Source organism: Gobius niger (genome assembly GCF_951799975.1).
Source record: "Gobius niger genome assembly, chromosome: 4".
Lineage (NCBI taxonomy): Eukaryota > Metazoa > Chordata > Actinopteri > Gobiiformes > Gobiidae > Gobius > Gobius niger.
The window spans coordinates 21,900,617-21,923,524 of NC_136855.1; the positions used below are offsets into that span (position 1 = coordinate 21,900,617).

The window sequence follows — 22,908 nt, forward strand, 5'->3', positions numbered from 1 at the left end:
TCGTCGGCTTTCCTCATAATGTGGGTTCATAAGCATACAGGCCTATTTAGTTTTTTTTTTGGTCTGGATAGTATGCATTCATTTATCATATTTATTTAAAAAAAAGAACATAATATAAAACGTTGTGTCTTTATAGAAAGAACCCCCCCAGGAACCAACCCCCTTCCTTTTTTTTTTTTGCTATTTGCCTTTTTGCTTCGTAAACGTCGGAAAGTTCAAACTCAACCCAAAAAGCACATTATGAATCTCCAAATGAGCTGCAACACCTTCAAAAGACCTTGAATTATTGAGTAGCCCAGAGATCCCGCAGACACTCTTTATGAATTAAAAATTTAAACCCCCTGTTTAATCTACCTACACTGTTATTAAAAACCAGAAAGTGGACATTTAGTAACTTTCAAAATGTAACCTTTTGATAACATTTAATATTTAAGTAACTGAACTTGGACCTTAAATCCATGACCTTTGTTCGTTCAGCTTTATTGAAGCAGGCTAGAACAAGCAAGAATACAGGGTGAAAGCTACTGCTGTACTTTTGCTGTGCCTGTCATGAAATACACAGAGACGATTTCATGGGGCGCTATCATTGTATGCATGCACTTACTTGGAAACTAATACTACACCTACTACTGGTGCTAGTTACTTCCTGCTGACCAGTGTTCGCCACTAGTGATGAAGTAATTGTACAGGAAGCCAAAACTGAAACTGTGTGAGACGGTTTGTACCACCATTTGAATTCCTATTGTGGCTTTAAGCTGCTAAAAGAACTAGAAATGCTCCAGCCTAGCTCTTGAGGGCTTAATAAAATGTCATAGTCATCACTGTTGCACCCGGGACGAATTGTACGCGAGAGTGTGAGAGCTAAACCTCCCCATCTAAAGAATAATTTAAAGCTAGGGACCTCCGAGGAGTACACATATATACGGTACAGTTTGTCTCACTCACTTAAAATTGTGCTGTTGTGTTACTCAGGGATGGCTCGGACACGGCGAGTCCTCAGCTGGGAGTGTTCAGCGGTAACACAGCTCTGGAGACGGCCTACAGCAGCAGCCCCAATGTCCTCATCCACTTTCACTCCGACTTCTCCACCGGGGGCTTCTTCATACTCAACTTCCATGGTACATTCATAAACTACTGTCTTCAGTCTTTATACCAATGATGGCTGAGCGGCTATCATACATACAGACGGCATCTCGCCATAGAAGGGGCCGTGGCTTCGCCGAGGGGGAAAACAGAATCTTTTGGGAAACACATTTTTCCACTCTTTTTAGCCATATTCTGGTGGAATATGAACTTATTTATCACACATGAATAAAGTCACGTTTATATCGGGCCCATATGGATATTTTTTCACTGCGTATTGTTCAGTAGAAGCGATGAAACGGCAGTCGTAGCTAGCACTAGCTAGTGTTGCTATGCTAACATGAAGCATCTTGTTAGCATTATCCGTTATTTATGTAATTACGGGCTGTTGAACCACGTTGCTCCTCTCCATGTCTTTGTATCTTTATACGTTTGTCAAGTGATTATCTCATCGCTCTACTTCCGGGTCCAACGGAGCTTTAGCCCTATTCACTATGATGGGATTTAGCTGATTTTAACCTATTGCATTTAGAAATATTGCATTTACTCTCGATTTTCTTTAGTAATGCCTTTCTGGCATTAATTATCAACTTATTTTTTCCATACACAATGAAGGTGTATTTTAAATATTAAAATATCTTAATTTTTCCTTGAGAAATGGTGAGCTATATTGATTAGGTGTAAAACAGTTGTTGGCCTTTTACCTGTTGTTATTTCAGCAGGAGATTCAGATAACGTTTTTTGTTTATCAGTGGAACTCTCAGCTGTTTGGACCTGGAGGTAGCCAATTATTAAGCTTGATGTCACACGTAGAAAACTATATCAATAATTCTGCATTTGTGAAAGTAGTTTCTTAATTTTGAATAGGAGAAAGTTAAGATTTTTCACTTCTTTGTTTACCCCCTGAACTTGAAATGTATGGGCGATTCCAAAGGTGCCATCTGTTTCTATTTTCCCCTTACTGCAACTCTCGGGCCAGTTTCCCCATCAACCCAAAACATGCACCGGCTTTTCCTTCAGCTCGATACTCCTGACCTTGATCCTGGCTCAGTATCTGAAGATAAGTCCCTGGGCACTACTGCAATTGCCCAACTACTCTGATTAGCTGCTCAACCAGTGCCTGGGAGCAACCAAACCATAAATTAGTTCTTTGTTGTAGCTGAAGAATTTTAATTTATTCAAACAGCACGATCATCAGCAGAAGAGCCGGAACAGTAAATAAGTGAAAGCCCAACAATGATTTATTTCCGTTGACGCCAGGGGAAATTTAGAGTGACGGTTCAGGTTGGACAGTGACCTGATGTCTGTGCAGAATGGGGGGACGATAAAGTTTAGCCTTTATGATGCCATTATGTAAACGCCAGGGATAGACACAATACACACAGCCGTTGTGGTGCACATAGGAAGTAAAAGTTTTCTCCTGAAGATTCAACAAAACAGTGAGATAGTATTCTTTCTTTTGATTCCAAGTTTCTGGCAAAACATTTCAACTTGCTGCTTAAAATAACAGTTAAAGTGTGAATATAATTGTACAAAGCAAAACAGTATTGCGTGTAAACATGTCTAGTGATTTGTTGCAGCTTATCGTCTGAAGAAATGCCCGACGCCGCCTGTTGTGGAAAATGCTGAGATAATCTTTGAAGATGAAGACTTCCAAATCGGTAATTATCCTCGTTACTGGACGGCAATCGGTCTGTCAATACTGTAGGCTGGAGCAGAGAGGTCAATAACAGGGCAGTTATTCTCTATTCTATCTATACTATCTGTCGTAGCCTGTTTCATTAAACTACAAAGATAATGTAGTCTGTATATGTAATATTTCAAAATGTGTACACTGCGTTCCAAATTATAATGCAAATGACATTTTTCCAAGATTTTCTAAATTGTCAACTCAAATGAGAGTCAGCATAATTTTCAAGTCTTTAACTGGTAGAGGATCATTTAAATCTCCCAGTGATAACAGTATTTTTTTCAAAAATAAATATAGTAAAAACCTCAAAATCCACTGTTCCAAATTATTATGCAACTCATCGTTTCAATACATTTTAAAGCTTGTAATTAACTGAAAATGGTCATGGAATTTGTAGCATTAGGAGGTCATACTTACTGAAATCAAAAGCTATTTCAATCAAAAAAATCTTAACTGGTCAAGTTATATTTTACCGTGTGAGCCCTTGTGTGATAGCAGCTTCAAATTTCTTTTGGATTTGTTTGCAGGATGTCAGAATAGCCTCCCAGAGCTGCTGTTTGGATGAAAACTGCCTCCCACCCTCATAGAAGTTTTTTTGTTGAGGCTCCAAAGGTTCTCAACAGGGTTGAGGTCAGGAAAGGATTGGGTCCACATCATGAGTTTCTCTCCTTTTATGTCCATAGCAGCCAGTGATGTAGCAGTATATACTTTACAGCAGGACATGATGCATTGTCATGATGAAGAGGATTTTGTTAGGGAAAACGCGGCTCTTCTTTTTGTAGCATAGAAGACAGTTGTCAGTCAGAAACTCCACATATTTTTCAAATATTTTCCGACCAGCTCTCTCACCATGATTCTGGCCCAAAACATGACTCTGCCCCCTCCTTACTGACGTCACAGCCTTGTTGGGACATTGGGGCCATTCACCAACTATCCACTACTCCATTGATTTGACCATCCAGGGTTACACGGCACTCATGAGTGAACAAGACTGTTTGAAAATGAGTCCTCATGTATTTCTGAGCCCGTTGCAGCCGTTTCTGTTCTTCAGCATTCAATTAACAGTTTAGGGGAGGCCCGGATAGAAGGTTTATGCACAACTGCAGCCTCTGGAGGGTCCTACACCTTGATGTTTGGGGGACTCCAGAGGCACCAGCAGATTCAAATACCTGTCTGCTGCTTTGTAGCATCTGTTCTCTTAATCTGATGTGTTTGTCTAGCAGAAACCGTCCATATTGTGCCTTTATCTGCACAAACCCGAGTGTGCTCTGAATCATCCACAAATCTCTTATCTGTACGATGATTACGCTTAATCTTTCATGAAATATCGAAGGTTTTCATACCTAGACCAAGGAATTCAACTATTTCACGCTTTTCATCAGCAGAGAGACCCTTTTTCTTTACCATATTGCTTGAAAATGATCTGCATAATAAAGTGGAACACCCTTTTTCAGTAGTTTTTCCCTTAACTGGGCTTAACCTGAAAACGAATCATCCCAGGTCTCTGAGATTAATGTCAGTGATTCATAGAGCCCCGAGACACGATACCATTTCATTATTTTTTTTACCTTTTTGACACAAAAATACAATTTGCATAATAATTTGGAACGCAGTGTACAAAAATGTGACACAAATGGAGCAGTAATATTTGGCCATTATTGTAATAAAAAACCTGCTGGTAGACAGTGGGTAAGGTTCTCTGCATGCTCCCTGGACAATGTGTGATGCACAATAGCCTTGCTTTGACAGGTGTTACGTCTTCAACACTTTTTGTGAGAAGTCGAAAGACAAGTAAGTAGTCAAAAAAAACAACAACAACCACAATTCTCACTTTTTTGTGTATAAATCTGTGCTACTAGTGGTTTAGAAAAATAAAGATCGGGAAACATTGAGTGCTGATGTGCTATTTTCTCTGGTGCAGGGGATATTGTGAAGTATCGCTGTTTACCGGGGTACACTCTGGTCGGAAAGGCAGAGCTGATGTGTAAACTCAACTCCCATTTACTTTTTGAATCTCCTCCACCATCTTGTCAAGGTAAGAATAAAGGTTTCCCGTCATAATTGAGACGCTACATTGTTTTGTTTTGTTTTGTTTGCCTGTTCTTTGAGATAAGTTTACACTCGACAGACACGGCATGTTATAAGAATCAATGACATCTTGACAATAAATAAATGAATAAGAATCTCACTTGATAAATTGGACTCAGACTTTATTGGTCTTAGAAGGGAATTGTCACAGCTGCCCGTAGGCTTTAGACGGAGCAGTTCAGGGCGAAAAGGGGGTAAAGAAGAGGCGGGGAGAGATATCAGCCAATTGTCAGAGCTGGAACTAGAACCCACAATGCTGCTCATATGGCACCAGCACAACAAGGTTGCCCACCGGCTGCGCCATCTCTGTAACTTAAAACTAATTTCAATAACTTAAAACTCATTTTGTTTTAGTTTTTTGTAGTGTTTTCGTTGTTTTTTTGTCATCATGTCATGCTCCTCAACACTTTTTTCTTGCTCTTTGGTCACTTTTTTGTTGTTCTATTGTTGCTTTTCTGGCATATTCTAGTCGCTTTTTTGTCACTTTGGCGTTGTGTTGTCATCCACGCTTTCAACGCTTTTTTTCAAGAAGCTTTTAGATCTGGATGAAGGCAAACTGGAGAAAATATGCTCAGTTCAGGCGAGGGTTAAGAGGTTAAACACTGTGCCTGAATTATAGTGTTTAATGCAATTTATCATGATTACAAGTAAGAAATCATCTCATGGGCCAACAAAAATGATCTCAATATACAATATAGACGAACGGAAGAGCATATAAACAAAAATGACTGAGAAGCTCTAGTCCTGTTGTCAGATTAATAATCAGCTAAAACCTCTCTATTTGTACATTTATTTATCTTTCAAATGTAATGCCCTCTTTTTTTTTTTTTTTTACAACTTTATAATTAATGTGCTCACACCTCCGATAATATTTGTGCGATACAATATCCTATTACTAATGAAAGCAAAAGAAAAGATGGGCTTTAGAGCTGAGGTTCAGAGCTGAACTCTTGGCTTTAGTATTATGTTTTGATGTCAGGTTGTGAGAATTAACTTCTACTCGGTTGGATCATTTGTCATACACTGATGTTTTCTTTTCCATCCATTCTCCAGGAGTATCTCCACTGCTCACTTAGCAGTATTCAAAGGTTCTCTCCGCGGCTTTCTGTATTGATAACTTAATATTGGGTTTGAAAGTTGTACAACAAATGATGTCCTTTCTTAAAATGATGAACATGAAAAGCAGCCTGTCTAAAAAGTCACATTTCACTCTGGACGTTTGAGGTTATGAGTATATCTTAAAAGACACACAAGACTGTAAAAGTTAGGCCAAAGGCTAAACATTAAAACTTACAGAGTAACCCTGAAATCTGTTAAGTAGGCATAGAAATCTGCAAGGGAATATTTTAACAGTGTTAAACAGGGCTGAAAGTTTTTTGGGATAAATATCTAGTTTACAATTGTCTTGTCATTGCGATTGGATTTGTGATTTCTTTGGTAAAGTAAGATTTCACTGTGGCTTTGGGGATTCGCTAATTGCTACCATTTTATTGCAGTCCTCCAGCCCTGGTTTCAACAGATTTATTTTTCACAATTTCAGCCCAGTGTCCGGCGAATGAGGAGAGGTCATCGTCATCTGGAGTCATCCTAAGTCCTGGGTTTCCTAGCAACTACCCCAACAGCCAGACGTGCTCGTGGCTGCTGCGGATGGTTCCAGGTGAGTGTCATTATGTCGGACTTGTGCATGTGTGTGTGTTGATTACAGTAATGAGACTTTGAAAAGGACGTGATCGTTAGCATTGGTTTCTGTGTCATGAACAAAGAATATTACAGTGCACACATTTGTACTTTTTTTCATCCTTTTTCTTCGTATCCAGGTTACACCATCAATATATATGTCGAGATGTTCCACAGCGAGAAACAGTTTGATGAACTGGAGATTTTTGATGGTATGAGCATTTTTATCGTCATTTTACATGTCTAAAGTGTTGCTGTAGTGAAAAACATATACACATAGTATTTATCTTTGAAGTGCTTCAGAAGAAATACTTGCCCTACTATCACACAAATGTCATGTCTCATTCATTTGTTTTCGCAGGATCCTCGGGACAAAGCCCTTTACTCGTGGCCCTGAGCGGTAACCACTCCACGCAGCTTAACTTCACATCAAAGACAAACCAGCTGTATTTGAGATGGTCCACTGACCATGCAACCAATAAGAAAGGCTTCAAAATCCGATACTCAGGTACAAACAGTGCTGTAGTTTGTTTGTCAGACAGTAGCATGCACTGTTAAGATAAAAGAGTGCAACACACTGTACAACACATCTATAAAAATCAATATGTCTAGTCGAGCAAAATATCATGTGGGAATATAAACCATTGCTTTATATAGCTTTATATAGCTTTATACGTTAAATGTTCAGTACGGTCCCTTAATATTGTTGTGATATAATTCTTGAGCAAGAACACATTTTCTTGTTGTGTTTTGGAGGGTTGGTGAAAAGTCATTTCCCTTCTTGTAAATACAAACACTATAATTAAGAGTTGAATGAATTAGCACAACAGTTAATTTAACAATTTACTTGAGACTGTATTCATTAGGCATAAGAACTCTTGCCAAACAGTGCTTGCATTTTACCATTAGCTGCCTATAAACTGGCTCACTGTGTTGTAGCTTGTGGAGACTTATTTCCAGATTCTCACAACCACAGTCCTTGCAAACTGTACTTTCACTGACAGTAATCCTGTGAGGGCCCAGAGGAGTGGGTCCCAGGGTCAATCTTCAGGAGGCTCTCTACTCTTATGTATTTTAGCTTAGTTTTATACCTGTGCTACTGCCCAAAGTAATAGCATTGTCTTTTCCCTATGGTGTCGTATAGCACTAACAACAGCCATACAGAGGACAGAAATTTATTACCGAGATTCCCCCCTCTGTTTCCATCAAGAGAGGTGCAGTGTTATGCCGCAATACACATAAGAACAAACCTGCCATAAAGTTGTTAACATATGCATAGTGTGGATGTAGCAATATTTTTCACTTCAGTAGGTCACTTTGGGATAACACTTTAAAGTGTGTGTTGTCACTGGAAGCATATATGTATTTCTTGGCGAGTCTTACATTGCGTTTGTCCTACTATGGGGAGAGTTCTTATAATTAATAGTACTTTTATCCAGAATAACTTGTGAAGCAAAGAGCATAATTGACAAATTGTGGTAAATATTAAGACTGTTTTGCGCTCCTAAAGTTTGCCGTTGCAAAGGTTGTAAGATAATTTCTGTGTGGGTAGTCCTGTTTTTGGAAAGAATGTCAATACACCCCTGTAAAGCCAAAAGGATGTGTGCCAGGTCCAGGTGGACCACAATGCTCGAGGGAGAGCCAAGTGGCTCAGTGCTGGGTTTGGCTCAGTATAAAGATCATGTTTTTATGGTCTGCTAGTTGTAACCAACAGCTGAAAGGGCTATGTGACTCTTGTCTTACATGAAAAAAAAAAAAAATTCAGGGGTTTATGGGATTTTCTAGAAATACAATTTTATTATATAACAATGTAATTTCTCAATGACAATAAATGCTTATTTTGTCCTAAAGCTCACAAAAAATTAGAGGTAAGAAAACAGACATTTGTTTCAAGAAAATGTTTCTGTACTTTTCAGCTGCATATTGTAGCATCAATGATCCACCAATCAATGGAGGAGTGGTGAACCGCACGTCCCTTCGTCCTGGCAGCAGACTACAGTTTTTCTGCAATCATGGTTACCGTCTGGTCGGAGCAAGTAATGCTACATGCAGGCTTCACACAAACGGGCTCTACCAATGGGACACACCAACACCAATTTGTCAAGGTAAATTAGAAAAGTCATTCTCCTCTATTGGGTTGACCTTTTAGTTATGTACTGCAGTAATTAAAAAACACTAGATCTAATTGTTGTCTATGTATTTGTGACTGGCAGCTATCTCGTGTGGAATCCCTCAGTCTCTGGGAAATGGCAGCTTCCATGCTTTCCAGTACACAGTGGGCAGTCAGGTCACTTACTTCTGTAACAATGGATTTCATCTGGATCCTGACGTCCCCATGACTGCTGTTTGTTTAGAGGATAGCACCTGGAGTAATTTAGCATCACCCCCTAGATGTCTGCGTGAGTTCTGTATTTCGAGAAATCATATACCGCATGCAATAGTAATACCTATGCTTTGTTAAAAAATTTAAAATGTATCGTATTTGCAGCTGTTCACTGCCCGAGTGTGGAGGGAATCTTGACAGAGCACATGATGTTCCGTCTGCTGCTCGGTCGACTGGGCGAGTTTGGTTCTGTGGTGATGCTGGAATGTGCAACGGGTCATTATTTGGGCATGGGGCATCGGACTCTTCGCTGTCTTGCCAACGGAACTTGGGAGGGCTCAGATAACCCAGCAACATGCAAGAGTAAGTACATACCAATTATTATATCAGTATAAATGTGTAGTGGATGCTTTTCCCATGTCTGTGCTCCTTTTTCAGACACAGTCACAATAACCTCAATGTGGAAAACAAGCTGCAATATATGTTTTTTCTTATAATCTCAGCTCATAATAATAATAACCATAATACTTGGTGTTTTTGGCTGAATATTTAGATCCGTCTGTCTTATCATTTGCTTCTTACAAAAAGGACTACTTGTCTTTGAAAACTTTCCAATTAGTTGAAATTGTGACTGCTCTGAAAGACTGAAATGTGTATTGTTGAAAGATTTAGAAATGATTAAAATGAGTCCTGCCTAATATTAGAACAATGTCTTCTCATTATCTTGTATTTGAGTTCGGCTTACGTAACCACGCACCCACGTAACCAGTTTGAACGGTGACAATGGGTTTATTAAACTTAAATATTCACCGTGTTCTCTGCCAAAAATGAAAGCGGCAACTGAGACACAGTTACAGTGTCCTAATTGTATTCATTTTATTTTGTAGTTATATCTTGTGGTGAGCTTCCATCTCCTCCTTTTGGCACCAAACTTGGGACGCTGACCACATTTGGAGCAACTGCCATCTTCATGTGTAACCATGGATACACTCTCGTGGGGTCACACGTTCGGGAGTGTGGGGCTAACGGCCTCTGGAGTGGGACGGAGACCCGATGTTTTGGTATGGGCTTTGTTTTGTACACTTTCATAGATTTTTGTGTTTACAGGCTTCGATTAAAACATCAACCTCAATTAATACATTGATCACCAATATTTATGTAGTTTGGATTAGCATACACAATGTCTTTGGCCTGATGTCTGTCATCACTCTATCAACCTCCAACTGGGACTAAAATTATGCACAATTATTATTCATTCATCTGTTCCTTACAATTTCACACATTGCATTGATTCATTGCTTTGAACAGTTAAAATTAGAAATCAAGGAAAGGACTTAAGTTTAGAAATAGCAAGGAGTTTCCACTCAATCACTGATGAGCACTGCTGATTCAAAAAGGAAAAAAAGATTTGATTTGAAGATGTGTATATGAACAGTTTTGAAGGACATTTACCGTATTATATATTCTAATTATTAAAATTTTGAGTTTTCTTCAAAGACGTACTGAGGTATTTACAGAAGAAGATTACATGTATTCATAATTGTTTAGTGCATTATTTTAGGTTAGATTCAGGGTCAGCAGTATTGTAGGTGTTTGGTGATTTGAATGAACTTTACAAATGTATTCCTTACATTTAAGTTTAAGCCAGCCGCATACAAAACTCCTGAGTTCCTGAGGCTGTGTGCTCTAACAGGCCAAGGAGGGCGGCTCTAAACATGACCACACTCGCCGCTGTGCAGGCAGCGCTTTGGCTTCATTGAACACACGTGTGTTTAAAGAATAATATAATCAAAGTTCTTAACACACTTTAATAAAAGTAAATGTACCTGTAGGCCACCGTCCTCTTGGTAAATTTGACCGCACATGAAGAGAAAAGTCCAGTATTTCCAGTGCTGATGGCACTTCAAATGCATTTGGAACAGCTGCGGCTTATAGACCAGTGCGGCTAATAAGTACAAAAAATGCACATTTTCCTTGGTGTGGCTTATGTTCAGGTGCGCTAAGACTATAACAACATTCCTTTTTTTCTATTTATTTGTGTGTGTAGCTGGCCACTGTGACTCTCCAGATCCCATTGTCAATGGTCACATTAGTGGAGATGGCTCTAGTTACCGTGACACCGTGGTGTACCAATGCATGCTGGGATATCGACTCATTGGCACATCAGTCAGAATTTGCCAGCAGGACCATCGGTGGTCCGGAACAACACCTGTGTGTGTTCGTAAGTATCTGTTTTTATATGTTAAGTTATATAACGTTTTTAGCTCTTAGTTACTGATACTCAATAAAGCTTTAATGAAAACTAAAACAAAAAACATGGTAAATGTCAGGATGTTGCACATATTACTTTGTTCTTTCAATTTCTCATCAAGAATTGCCACTCTCCTTCCTCAGCAATTACTTGTGGTCACCCTGGAAACCCTGCCAATGGCCGGACCAATGGCAGTGAGTTCAACCTGAATGATGTGGTCAACTTCACCTGCAGCAAAGGTTACGTCCTCAGTGGAAGCGCTCGGGCCCAGTGCCGACTCAATGGCCAATGGAGCAGCCCCCTGCCTGTCTGCAAAGGTCACTACACATACATCTCCACAGACAGAAGTGGTATCATTGATTTTGAGGTCGAGCCAATGTTTCAGTAATGCTCAGACATGATTTGCATGAATAATTTGTTGTTTTCAAGATTTTACACATGCAGGGACACTGTGGCTGTGCATTACGTGAATAATACACAACACAGGTACAGAGTGATGTATAATAATATTGTATTTTTTTTATTGATTATGCTGTAACCAAGGGCCATGAAACTTTTGATGAAGTGAATACAATTGTGTCTAATCTAACATTACTGTGTACAGTTATGTATAACAGACATGAAAACAACGCATAGGCATTCTTCACTGTCATGAGCACAGATCGATACACAGCGGTCACATGGCTTTAGCCATTGAACAGATTGCTCATAGCTCTGCCCTTCATTCACTCTTCTTTCTTTTCCGTTTTTTTGTCTCCCTCCTTCCCAGCAGCCGCTGTCAATTATGAGACAGAAACTTTCTTTGTTCCCACAGGGTACAAGCCAAGACAAAGACACCACATACACACACCTCCTCATGCACAAAGCCTTGTCCCCTATGGACTCAAATTTGTGCGAATGTCAGTCTCCCCTGTGACATGTGGAAAGTAAAATTGCTCTCTGGTATCTACCCAAAGACCAGAACAGAATAGGAAGGCCAGAGGAAAGAGGAGAACAATAACAAGAGAAAGGGGGGCATCTGGAGAAGTTCAAAAGAGTGCTACTGACAAAAATAGGATCTGATAGACTAACATGACCAGCTGACACATGACCATAATGAGGGTTTCACATCTGAAATGACCTGTATAAATCCTTGGAGGAGTCATTGTTTGTGACTCATTGTTTCAGTAAAATTGCCACATTATTAAGAGCTAGTATTCAAACCCTCTGAACATTGGATTTTTATTGTGCCCGAAGAGCATCTACTTACTCATTAGAACAAAAAGTGAGAGACTTAATTTTTTTTTTACAGGACATCACGAGATAGAGTGTAACATATTTCAGATTTTCTGCTCATGATTAATATTTCTGTTCAGTAACTATGTTGTGTAATCTCGATGTTTGATTGAACAGACACTGAATTGCATGTTTTTGTTGTCTCTCCAGTGGTAAACTGCTCTGACCCGGGGCATGTGGAAAATGGCGTGCGCCATTCGGGTCTGCGCTATCCTGAGGTGTTTAGCTATGGAATAACTGTGGCCTTTCACTGTAAGAGAGGCTTTTACCTGCTGGGCTCAGCTCTGCTCACCTGCCAACATGATGGACGATGGGATCGACCAGTCCCACGCTGCCTTGGTATGCTCACACCTACAGCAACAATAATGCTAGGGAAACTGTTCATTTTCCAAAATATAATCAAAATCCGACTATCTGTTTACAGTACTTTCAATATATCAAAAATGTGTGAAGGACATGTAATGGCTTCAGGAGACATAACTGAGAGTAGGTGGGTTTAAGAGGGGAGATAAGGCTATAATCATAAAGGGGAAACTGAGGTAAAGAATGAACAGTACAGCTTTAGATGTGCCTGTGTGTGTGTGTGTGTGTGTGTGTGTGTGTGTGTGTGTGTGTGTGTGTGTGTGTGTGTGTGTGCGTGTGTGCGTGCGTGCGTGCGTGCGTGTGTGTGTAAAAGGGAAAACGGGAAGTCAAGGAAGAGCGCTTGTGTCCCAGAAGCAATAGCTGTTCTTGTCACCAGGATACCACGGCCGATAGAAATGTACAGATTAAACCAGGAAGCAACAGCAAATGGACGGCTGATTCCAAAAAAGGAAAATAAATTAATCTCCAGACAGGCCAGAACAGCAAGCGGAGGATGGATCATCACAGAGATACAGATAGAAAAGGCCGATATAATGGCAGATGTGCAGATAGGCGTGCACAATCAGATCTTAATACGTGCATCGCATTCAATGGAGGCTTATTGTAAAATTGAGAGTAAGGCGATGGTGGAAACCAGTGGTTTCGCGAGGGATCATTTCTCTCCGTCATTTTGATGGACAGCGTTGTAAAAAATCCATCATGAGCTATTTTTATGTATAATAAATTAATTTCTTTATCTCTATATGCATTTTTAAAATAAATGTATAAACTATAGGCTACCTATTGTTTATGTGAGGAAAAAAACGTTAGATTGCAGGATAAATGGAGCCAAACTAAATGAATTCTGAACAGAATTGTGGAACATGAATTTTGCTACAGAAATGTGTATAAACCCTTGTGTAAAAGTCTCAGAGGAGGACGACTTATTCAGACATCATCTGCTCGTCAATATTAAGGCTCATATTACACAAATACAAATGCAAATTGGAGCTTATTATTTGCATTTTCTCAATTTTAACATAATGCCTAAGAAATAGTGGGCGGACGAGACTGTATTTAGCAGTTCGCATCATGCGTCTCTGCTGCTGCACGACACGTGCCCGTCCGATCCCTGTGCTCTTACCTCCACGCACCACGTCTCTTCTTTTTCTTCTCTTATCCTCTCCGTCCTTCGCATGTTTATCCAAATCCATGCGCTCTCAGCTCCAATGTGAGAACCATTGTGGCACTAAAAAGCTGTAGCTGCACTAGAGAGCCCTGTGTCAGAGACATAGCTGCGTCTGGACTTGACTCTGTCAAAATTATGGAGAATTTTTGGTTAATGTAACCTCTGGTGGAAACTGACACGCATGTAATATACTGTACTATGTGCATTACTATTCACCAGATATTTTGATTACATTGATTGAAAACACAATTTCAAAACTACATGGAAAGAAAAACATAGAAATGGAGGCTTGTGCATTTTCTTAATAGTAACATGTTTAGTGAGCTCTAATTCTCCGCTGTCATGGCCTCCTGTTACTGTCTCCTGCAGTGACCCAGCTGCAGGCCCTAATGCAGTGCTATCTGCAATCTATAGTTGGATTGGGTCCCACTCTCACTAACACCAGTCTGCCACTCTCTTCTGATCTATCACTCCCCGCACAGCCATTTCCTGTGGTGACCCTGGTGTTCCACCTAATGCAGCAGTGGCAGGGACCCACAGCTGGTCATACAGCTCAGTGCTGCGCTACTCCTGTCTGCCAGGAGGGGTGCTAGTCGGCAACAACACTCGCCACTGTCAGGAGGATGCCACATGGAGCGGGGTGCCGCCATACTGCACAGGTAAAGACTTTTTTATTGTTGCTTGTAACTTGTGCTACACCTCATTTGAGTGCTAAAAACCGAGATAATTTATTGAGTTGATGAGCTTGCACTAGTTTGGACTTTATTGGGCACAGGTGCTGAGGTTTAGTGAGAGTTCCTTTTAGGTTTATTACAAACTGGTTTTAGCCAATTAAAATCTGATGCCCATACCTGAAGCATTGGAAACTGCCAAACAAAGGCTCCAAGCCTTGGCCAGCCGCCTAAAGAGGTACACGAGAGACAACGAAGCCAGACGAGTAAATCGTCTGTTCACAACTCAACCAGCGAAAGTGTACGCTCAGTGGCAGGGTAACAATAACAGAGCAGACCCACCAAGGCTGGAAACTGAACAGTACTGGAAAGGCATATGGGAGAAGGAGGCAGCACACAACAGTGATGCACAGTGGCTGGTGGCTCTGAGAGAGGACCACAGCAACCTCCCTGAACAGAATCCAGTTACCATCACAGTGGCACACGTCCAAGAAAGAGCTTCAGGTATGAAAAACTGGACAGCACCAGGCCCTGACATGATACACGCCTACTGGCTTAAGAAACTCACGGCTCTCCATGAGCGCTTGGCAGCACAAATGAACCAGCTGCTGAGGGATGGGAATCACCCTGAATGGTTAACCGAAGGGCGCACAATCCTGATCCTGAAGGATCCCTCAAAGGGTACAGTCTCATCCAACTATCGGCCAATAACCTGCCTCTCCACAACGTGGAAGCTCATGTCCGGCACCATAGCTGCTAAGATAAGCAGGCACATGGATCAATACATGAGCACAGCTCAGAGGGGAATCGGTAAAGATACCAGAGGTGCCAAACACCAGCTCCTGGTAGACAGAACAGTCGCTCGAGACTGCAGAACCCGACACACTAACCTGAGCACTGCCTGGATTGATTACAAGAAAGCTTACGACTCAATGCCACATACTTGGAAAATTGAATGCCTGGAGCTATACAACATCAACAGGACTCTAAGAGCCTTCATTGCAAACTCGATGAGGTTGTGGAAAACCACCCTTGAAGCCAATGGCAAGGCACTTGCACAAGTCTCCATCAAATGTGGCATATTCCAAGGAGACGCCCTGTCCCCACTGCTGTTCTGCATAGGTCTGAACCCCCTCAGCCAAATAATCAAGAAGACTGGCTATGGATACCGACTCAGAAACGGGGCCACCATCAGTCACCTCCTCTACATGGATGACATCAAGCTGCACGCTAAGAATGAGCGAGACATCGACTCACTGATCCATACCACCTGGATATACAGTGCAGACATTGGGATGTCATTCGGACTAGAGAAGTGTGGTCGGATGGTGACTAAGAGAGGGAAGGTAGTCCACACAGAAGGGGTCTCACTCCCAGAAGGAACAATAGCAGACATTGAGGACAGTTACAAGTACCTCGGAATCCCACAAGCAAATGGCAACCTCGAAGAGGTGACAAGGAAAGCGGCTACGGCCAAATACCTCCAACGAGTAAGGCAGGTCCTAAGAAGCCAGATCAATGGCAAGAACAAGTCCCGGGTAATAAACAGCTACGCCCTGCCAGAAATCAGATACCCTGCAGGAATAATAAGCTGGCCAAAGGATGAGATACAGACCACAGATGTTAAGACGCGAAAGCTTTCCACACCAAATCCAGCACTCTGAGACTGTACGCTAGCCGTAAGGAAGGAGGCCGAGGACTAGTTAGTGTGAGAGCCACTATCCAGTACGAAACATCCAAGATCCATAAGTACATCAAGGACAAGGCTCCGACAGATGACGTGCTCAGTGAATGTCTCAGACAATGGGGAACAGAAGATGAGGTGCTGGAGGTCCCGTCATGGGAGGACAAGCCCCTACACGGCATGTACCACCGAAACATAACTGAAGTGGCGGATATTCAGAAATCCTACCAATGGCTAGACACAGCCGGACTAAAGGACAGCACAGAGGCACTCATCATGGCTGCACAGGAGCAGGCCTTGAGCACCAGAGCAATAGAGGCCCAGATCTACCACACCAGACAAGACCCCAGGTGTAGACTGTGCAAAGAGGCCAATGAGACAATCCAGCACATAACTGCAGGGTGTAAGATGCTGGCAGGGAAAGCTTACATGGAACGCCATAACCAAGTGGCTGGTATAGTGTACAGGAACATCTGTGCAGAGTATGGGCTGGAAACCCCAAGATCAAAGTGGGAAACACCTCCAAAGGTGGTCGAGAATGACCGAGCCAAGATCTTGTGGGACTTCCAGATACAGACGGACAGAATGGTAATGGCGAACCGACCGGACATTGTGGTGGTGGACAAAGAGCAGAGGAAAGCTGTTGTGGTCGACATAGCAATACCAAGCAACTTCAACATCAGGAAAAAGGAACACGAGAAACTAGAGAAATACCAGGGGCTCAGAGAAGAGCTGGAGAAAACCTGGAGGGTGAAGGCATCAGTGGTGCCCGTGGTCATTGGGGCACTCGGGGCAGTGACCCCCAAACTGGAGGAGTGGCTCCAGCAGATCCCAGGAAAAACATCAGACATCTCGGTCCAGAAAAGTGCAGTTCTAGGAACAGCAAAGATACTGCGCAGAACCCTCAAGCTCCCAGGCCTCTGGAGGACCCGAGCTTGAAGGAAAAAGAGACCGCCCGCGGAGGGCGAGGAAGAGTTTATTTATATATATATATATATATATATATATATATATATATATATATATATATATATATATATATATATAGTTTATATATATAGGTTACTTTATTTTTATTTTACTTTAAAAACTACATCAGTCTTGTGAGTAGCTCAAACAATGTTATACAGCATCTCGTTCCTCTTTTGACCTTTGAACAGAACACACAGCAGGGCCGACTTCTTTCTGCAGCTGAGGTCCTCATTGAGATGCAAGGCGCTGTGTTCAGAGCTGTACCCTGTTAAACTCACAAATCCCCCTCCGATGGAATTTAAGCTGCTGGAATGGTGACACGCTCTGTGCTCTTAATGCTAGAACAATTTGGTATAGCCTAAATGCAAAATACAATCATACAAGTAGGGCATATTTGTGTGTCACTGTAATATGCAGACTCAAGTGCCTAAAAATAGCCTCTGTTATACTGTAACAAACATGAATTTTCAGTGCATGAGGCTAATAAAACTGTATTTTTTGAACTGTCACGTCTATTTTTTACACAACCGCCCAAGGGAGATATAGCCTTATAACCCTTTGTATGTGTGTAATGTTTGTTTAATCAATTAGTGTCTTCGTAGGGGTCCTATCGCTTCGGTTCCTGGTGTGTTTGCTACATTAGGTTTATGCCTTCTCTGCCGACACAGGTGCGAGTTCAGGTATTTGTGGAGACCCCGGGATGCCTCCACATGGGGCCCGACTCGGAGGAGAAGAGTTTAAAACCAAGAGCCTGCTGCGTTTTAGCTGCGAGGCGGGGTTTAATCTGATTGGCTCCGCTGAGAGAACCTGTCTTCACAATGGCACCTGGAGTGGCACGCAACCAGTGTGTCAAGGTAGGTTATCAACTTATGAGGCTTGGGAAATGAATGCAAATTATTGATTAATGCCACAGCTGCATTAGCTGATGATATCAACATCATACCAATAAATATAACCTTTCCCTCTTGTTAGGGCCTTTGTTCTGTTAACACACCATTCACCTTCAAGAAAAGACGATATCCCTATGATATACTCATTCATTATTCTGTTTATTCACATTATGAACAAAGATGATCTCAACGTCTTAAGCTTTGCTGTCAGTCTTTTCTCATGTGTTTTACCATAACACATCATTGGTCTCACACTAATGCCTTCTAATGTGATGAAACACAAAAGGGATTCAAAAGATTGGCTGCTTTGTGAAAGAACTTTTGCAACTGTTGATGGTCTGTTTAAATTGAAGTTTCTTTAAGACTTTAAAGCACTTTCTGTTACACTTCCTCACAATTAAATGTAATTAACTAAATTGTATCTATTTAAGACTTTGCTCTCGTAGCAGAACTGCTCGTAATTATTAGAAGTTCCCTAATGAGGATGATAATGATTATGCCATGCTTTATAGATTTTAGGTGATTTGTCAGGACACCCAAAAGGCCAAATGTTCTTTTGTCAAATGTTGACAAAGGAACCAAGCTTTCTTTCTCTCTTTGTTATGCCCAGAACATCAAGTTTTCTGAATGGCCACATGGCTGTGATCCAATACACAGTTAAATGTAAAAGTATTAAAGTCAGCAGTTATTCATATAACTCATTTTTATCAGGGAGCCAGCGTTTGAAAGTTTTAAATTAAAATGTCAGGAATTTATCCAATCTTTTTTATCCCTTTGCGCAATAAAATAACTTCCTATATTTAATACATTTGAAATTGGATTTAGAAAAAGAGTCAAAATGTGTATAGAAACCTTTAAATTAATTTCCTTTCATGGCAGCTATCAGGTCTGTCCAACTGTTTCTCATAGGAAATGGGAAGATGCACCCCCTGAAAGCAAGGTGCCTCATACATTGTAATATCCAGATGTTCTGCTTTTAGTGTTATATGACGTGATATTTTAATGGACAGTGGATCCCAATGGCCTTTGCTCTGCCACTAAGTAATATAACATTTACGCACTCACACACAATGTTTGCACTTCTGTCTGTGTTTTTGGGCAGCCTTGATTATTTACGTCTACGTGGCCTTGTTTTTCATTAAGCTAATACTGGTTTAAAGCTGATTCAGATAGGATGCGTCATTTATCACTGAGCCTCTAGACACATGCGCGCAGCTACACTCTCACACACAACAATGTAAACGACGAAACTTCACACACACTGACACTAACACGAGCTTGGCCCGAGCAGAGCTTTTAAAGGCTCTAACTAATGACTCCCATCAATAGGTGTCTGATTGTCTGAGGCTGTCAGCTGTCATGAACTTATTAGTGAAATGTGCTTTGGCTGGTTGCTAATTCCTGTCTGCTCTGTTAATGTGCTTTGCCAGCAAATCTGAAGATCTATGACTGACTAGTTTAGGCCCGACACATCTCCCTGTTCCCCTCGGTCTTTGTGTGTCCTGCTCGGCTAATTTCCTCTGCTTTAGTTAGGCCTTAAATCAAAGCTGTATCAGCGGCTTACATGAATTGTGTCACTCACACATTACTTTTATCTGTCCCAAATACATGTTAGTGGAAAGTTATGACAGAGAGTTGATACTAGGGTGAGAACCTCCAGGTACCTCAAAATCCGACACGATAGGCGATACATGGCTTACAATAATGATAATCTCGTATTTCCCTCGAATTCTCCGCCTGTATATCTGACGCCCACAACAGCAATGGACGGAGATGCTTCACTCGGCCCGTCGGGAACTCGGTTTTGTTCTAAAAAATCTCCTGATGGAACAATAGACAAGCGTATAGTACTGCTGTGTGCAGGTTGTGCAAAAAACGTTAGCCTTCCACCGTAGTTACTCAAGTCTATAATACCATCTCTATGCAAAACATGTAGGAGCAAACACAGAGACGTCCTCGATGCTAATGTTAGCCTTCCGCCTCTGAGCCAAAATAACCCTAACCCCTGTCAGTATAAGAAATGGCACTCTGTTAAACACTGAAAGGCGCTGTTTTATGGCCCCTTGACTTTATTTATGTTTTACTTTTATATAAATGTGGCATAATTATTACTGTTTTATGTACTCTACAAGTTACATGAGTGATCAGAGTTTCTAAAACACCTGAAAGCTAAATAGCTATAAATGAACTTTGCATCTATTGTTGTTGAACTCATGTTTCTATCTAATTATTGAATATTTTTATGTGCAAAAAATTGTTGGTTTTGGTTTTCGATTAAAATGCGATTCATTGCGATTAATTAATTACAGACCTGTAATTAACTCGATTAAAACATTTTAATCGAGTCCCACCACTAAAAGTAATATATTTGTGTGACATTGTTTGGTCCAAGTGCATAAAAGCCTCTGCTGTTCTGAGTGAATTCTTGATCATTATTGGCCTCTATTGAATGTGAAAACAGTGGAGCACTGCTACCTCATTAATATGCATGATGTCCTCAAAATATTAATATCGGAATAAAAAGTATTGTATTGTATTGTATTGTTGCGCAAAATATCGCGATTTATTGGAAAATCGATATATTGTCACACTCCTAGTTAGATTTAGTCGGGTGCGTCAGAAATGAAGGACAAACTCTATGGTTATGCTTAGCTATGGCAACCTAAAAGCTTATTAAATGACACTAAGAACATAAACTCTGGGCACAAAACAAGACAATGGTCCTTTGTGTAGATGCTTATGTTTGTGGCAATACTGTAATTTTTTAATAACTCTGATTTATCTGCTTGTGGTAAAGCACTTCACTACATCATACTGCATCTTATGTTATTTAATATAAATAAAAGCAAGGTACAGCTCCTCTTACCACACAGACAGCTCCAGTGTATTGTTCTGGAGGCTTTACTTCTTTGGCAGTCCCACTGGACTCTGTGTAGATGTATGACAACCTTTAACACACATTTGAAATCCTGTAGTACATCTGCCAATCAGTCTGGGCACCTTTCCAACAACTCAAGTCATCAATCAGCAGTAGTACCTCCGGAATATATTGAACGATATTTGCCGCAAGAGTGAAACAATGCTCTCTTTGTTCAACATTGGCAAGAGAGTGATAGCCCGGTAGCACCCCTTGTTTATCACTGATTAATCACCACTGTTTAACATTTTTGTGACATTTTAGCGGTTTCCTGTGGCAACCCTGGCACCCCAGCACATGGCAGAATCATCTTTAGCGACGGCATCACCTTTGGCAGCTCTGTAGCCTACGCTTGCTGGGATGGCTTTAAAACATCTGGCCTGACCACCAGACACTGCACAACTAATGGGACGTGGACTGGGCAACCTCCAGACTGCACGGGTAAGATTACTCTTGACAAAGTGCCATGACCACGAATGAGTTCTGAACAGAATCAGTATCAATTGTGTGTATATTATACTGTATGATGATGTTCAGCAAACAAACAACTTGTTCTTAAAGGGATTGTGTTGCTGGGATATGAGCTAATTATTTCAATGTTTAAACAAGTGAACTTCTCAAAAAAAGAGGAACATTGTTTATATTTATGTGTGTTTCTTGACCCAAGGAGCATGCTATAGTAGCTTTGTTTTTGTTTTTTACTCCACAATCTTTTTGGACACTTTCTGGATATGGAAATATTATTATTATGTAATTTTATTTTGATTGTTTATTATTATTGTATATTATTATGATTATCCATTCATAAAAAGAAAATCATGAACACATGCCTCTAGTTCTGAAGTAAATTTACGAATTTTCATTGCAATGTTACGCGGCTCCCCGGAGGCGTAGAAGGACCAGAGGGCTCTTTTCAAAGTTCAAACTCAAAGTTTCTATCACTTTCTGTTCCAAAGTTATGTCCGAAAATCATCAATTTTGTAAATGGTGGGAGTATGGGGTTCAAAAATTAAAGCGCAATTCAGCTTCCCCTCCAGCAGATGGCGCCCTAGGCGGCCGGCTGGGTCACCTATGCCTAGGGCGTATGATGTTGTTGTTGATGGGAACCTTCCGCTGATACCTGTTGTCATCAGTGGTGCTGTTGTAACTGTATTTTGGGCTTTTTTTTATGGATAACCAGCTCAGTGTTACTGCCTCCGCCCAGTGCGCAGGGACTGCAGATGAAAATGAGCTCGTAGCGACTCAACACATTTAAATAAATAAATAAATAGATAATAAATACTACATGATTCTGTGAGAATCTACAGTGCATTTTCTTTGTGGCATTGCATTGCATTTTCGGCAGGTGTCTATAACCAATAATATTAGGGGCAAAAAAACAAACACAGGTGATCGTGTCTAATAAAACCCAGTACGTGTTTGTTGAATTAGTTTAACATCAACAATCCCTTATTATTTCAGATTGTGGAGAATATCATTTTAATAAATAAACTGGGTCTGCATCATCTTGCCTCATTTCTCTGGTAGTGTCTCCAAGGCGTGCTGCTGTTGGTATATAACACAAAGGATGAGGACGAGTAAACATAAATAGTCAAGCGACAGATTGGTATGCTCCAGTGCAGGTATTCTGAAAGGCATTTCAGCTCCAGTACAGACACAGACTGTGTTTTTTGGAGAAAGATCGTAGGAGGTTGATAAAGCTCTTTATATTCTGTGCGAAATTGCTCTAGGGAAGTTTGAGGAGACAGTGTGTGAAGGTTAAGGAGGAGGTGGTTCACGGACCAGGCAGGAATGGCTAAAAACATCAGCTTTCATTAAATCTTGTGTACCAAGTTTGCCCACACTATAATGCACAT

The 22,908-nt window shown here is 40.9% G+C and overlaps 1 protein-coding gene across 2 annotated transcripts in view; it reads left to right on the top strand.

Annotated features, from left to right (window-relative positions):
- LOC306962164 (CUB and sushi domain-containing protein 1-like) overlaps positions 1–22,908 on the top strand; it is a 388,198-nt gene that overhangs the window by 343,522 nt on the left and 21,768 nt on the right. For both annotated transcript variants that reach the window (XM_079555239.1, XM_079555240.1), the window contains exons 46-61: positions 973–1,118; positions 2,664–2,744; positions 4,695–4,808; positions 6,402–6,518; positions 6,679–6,750; positions 6,900–7,046; positions 8,455–8,643; positions 8,752–8,937; positions 9,027–9,224; positions 9,749–9,922; positions 10,909–11,082; positions 11,256–11,429; positions 12,538–12,726; positions 14,401–14,577; positions 17,914–18,099; positions 21,317–21,493. In XM_079555239.1, coding sequence (XP_079411365.1) covers positions 973–1,118; positions 2,664–2,744; positions 4,695–4,808; positions 6,402–6,518; positions 6,679–6,750; positions 6,900–7,046; positions 8,455–8,643; positions 8,752–8,937; positions 9,027–9,224; positions 9,749–9,922; positions 10,909–11,082; positions 11,256–11,429; positions 12,538–12,726; positions 14,401–14,577; positions 17,914–18,099; positions 21,317–21,493 — 2,501 coding nt within the window. The remainder of the gene's footprint in view (positions 1–972; positions 1,119–2,663; positions 2,745–4,694; positions 4,809–6,401; positions 6,519–6,678; positions 6,751–6,899; positions 7,047–8,454; positions 8,644–8,751; positions 8,938–9,026; positions 9,225–9,748; positions 9,923–10,908; positions 11,083–11,255; positions 11,430–12,537; positions 12,727–14,400; positions 14,578–17,913; positions 18,100–21,316; positions 21,494–22,908) is intronic.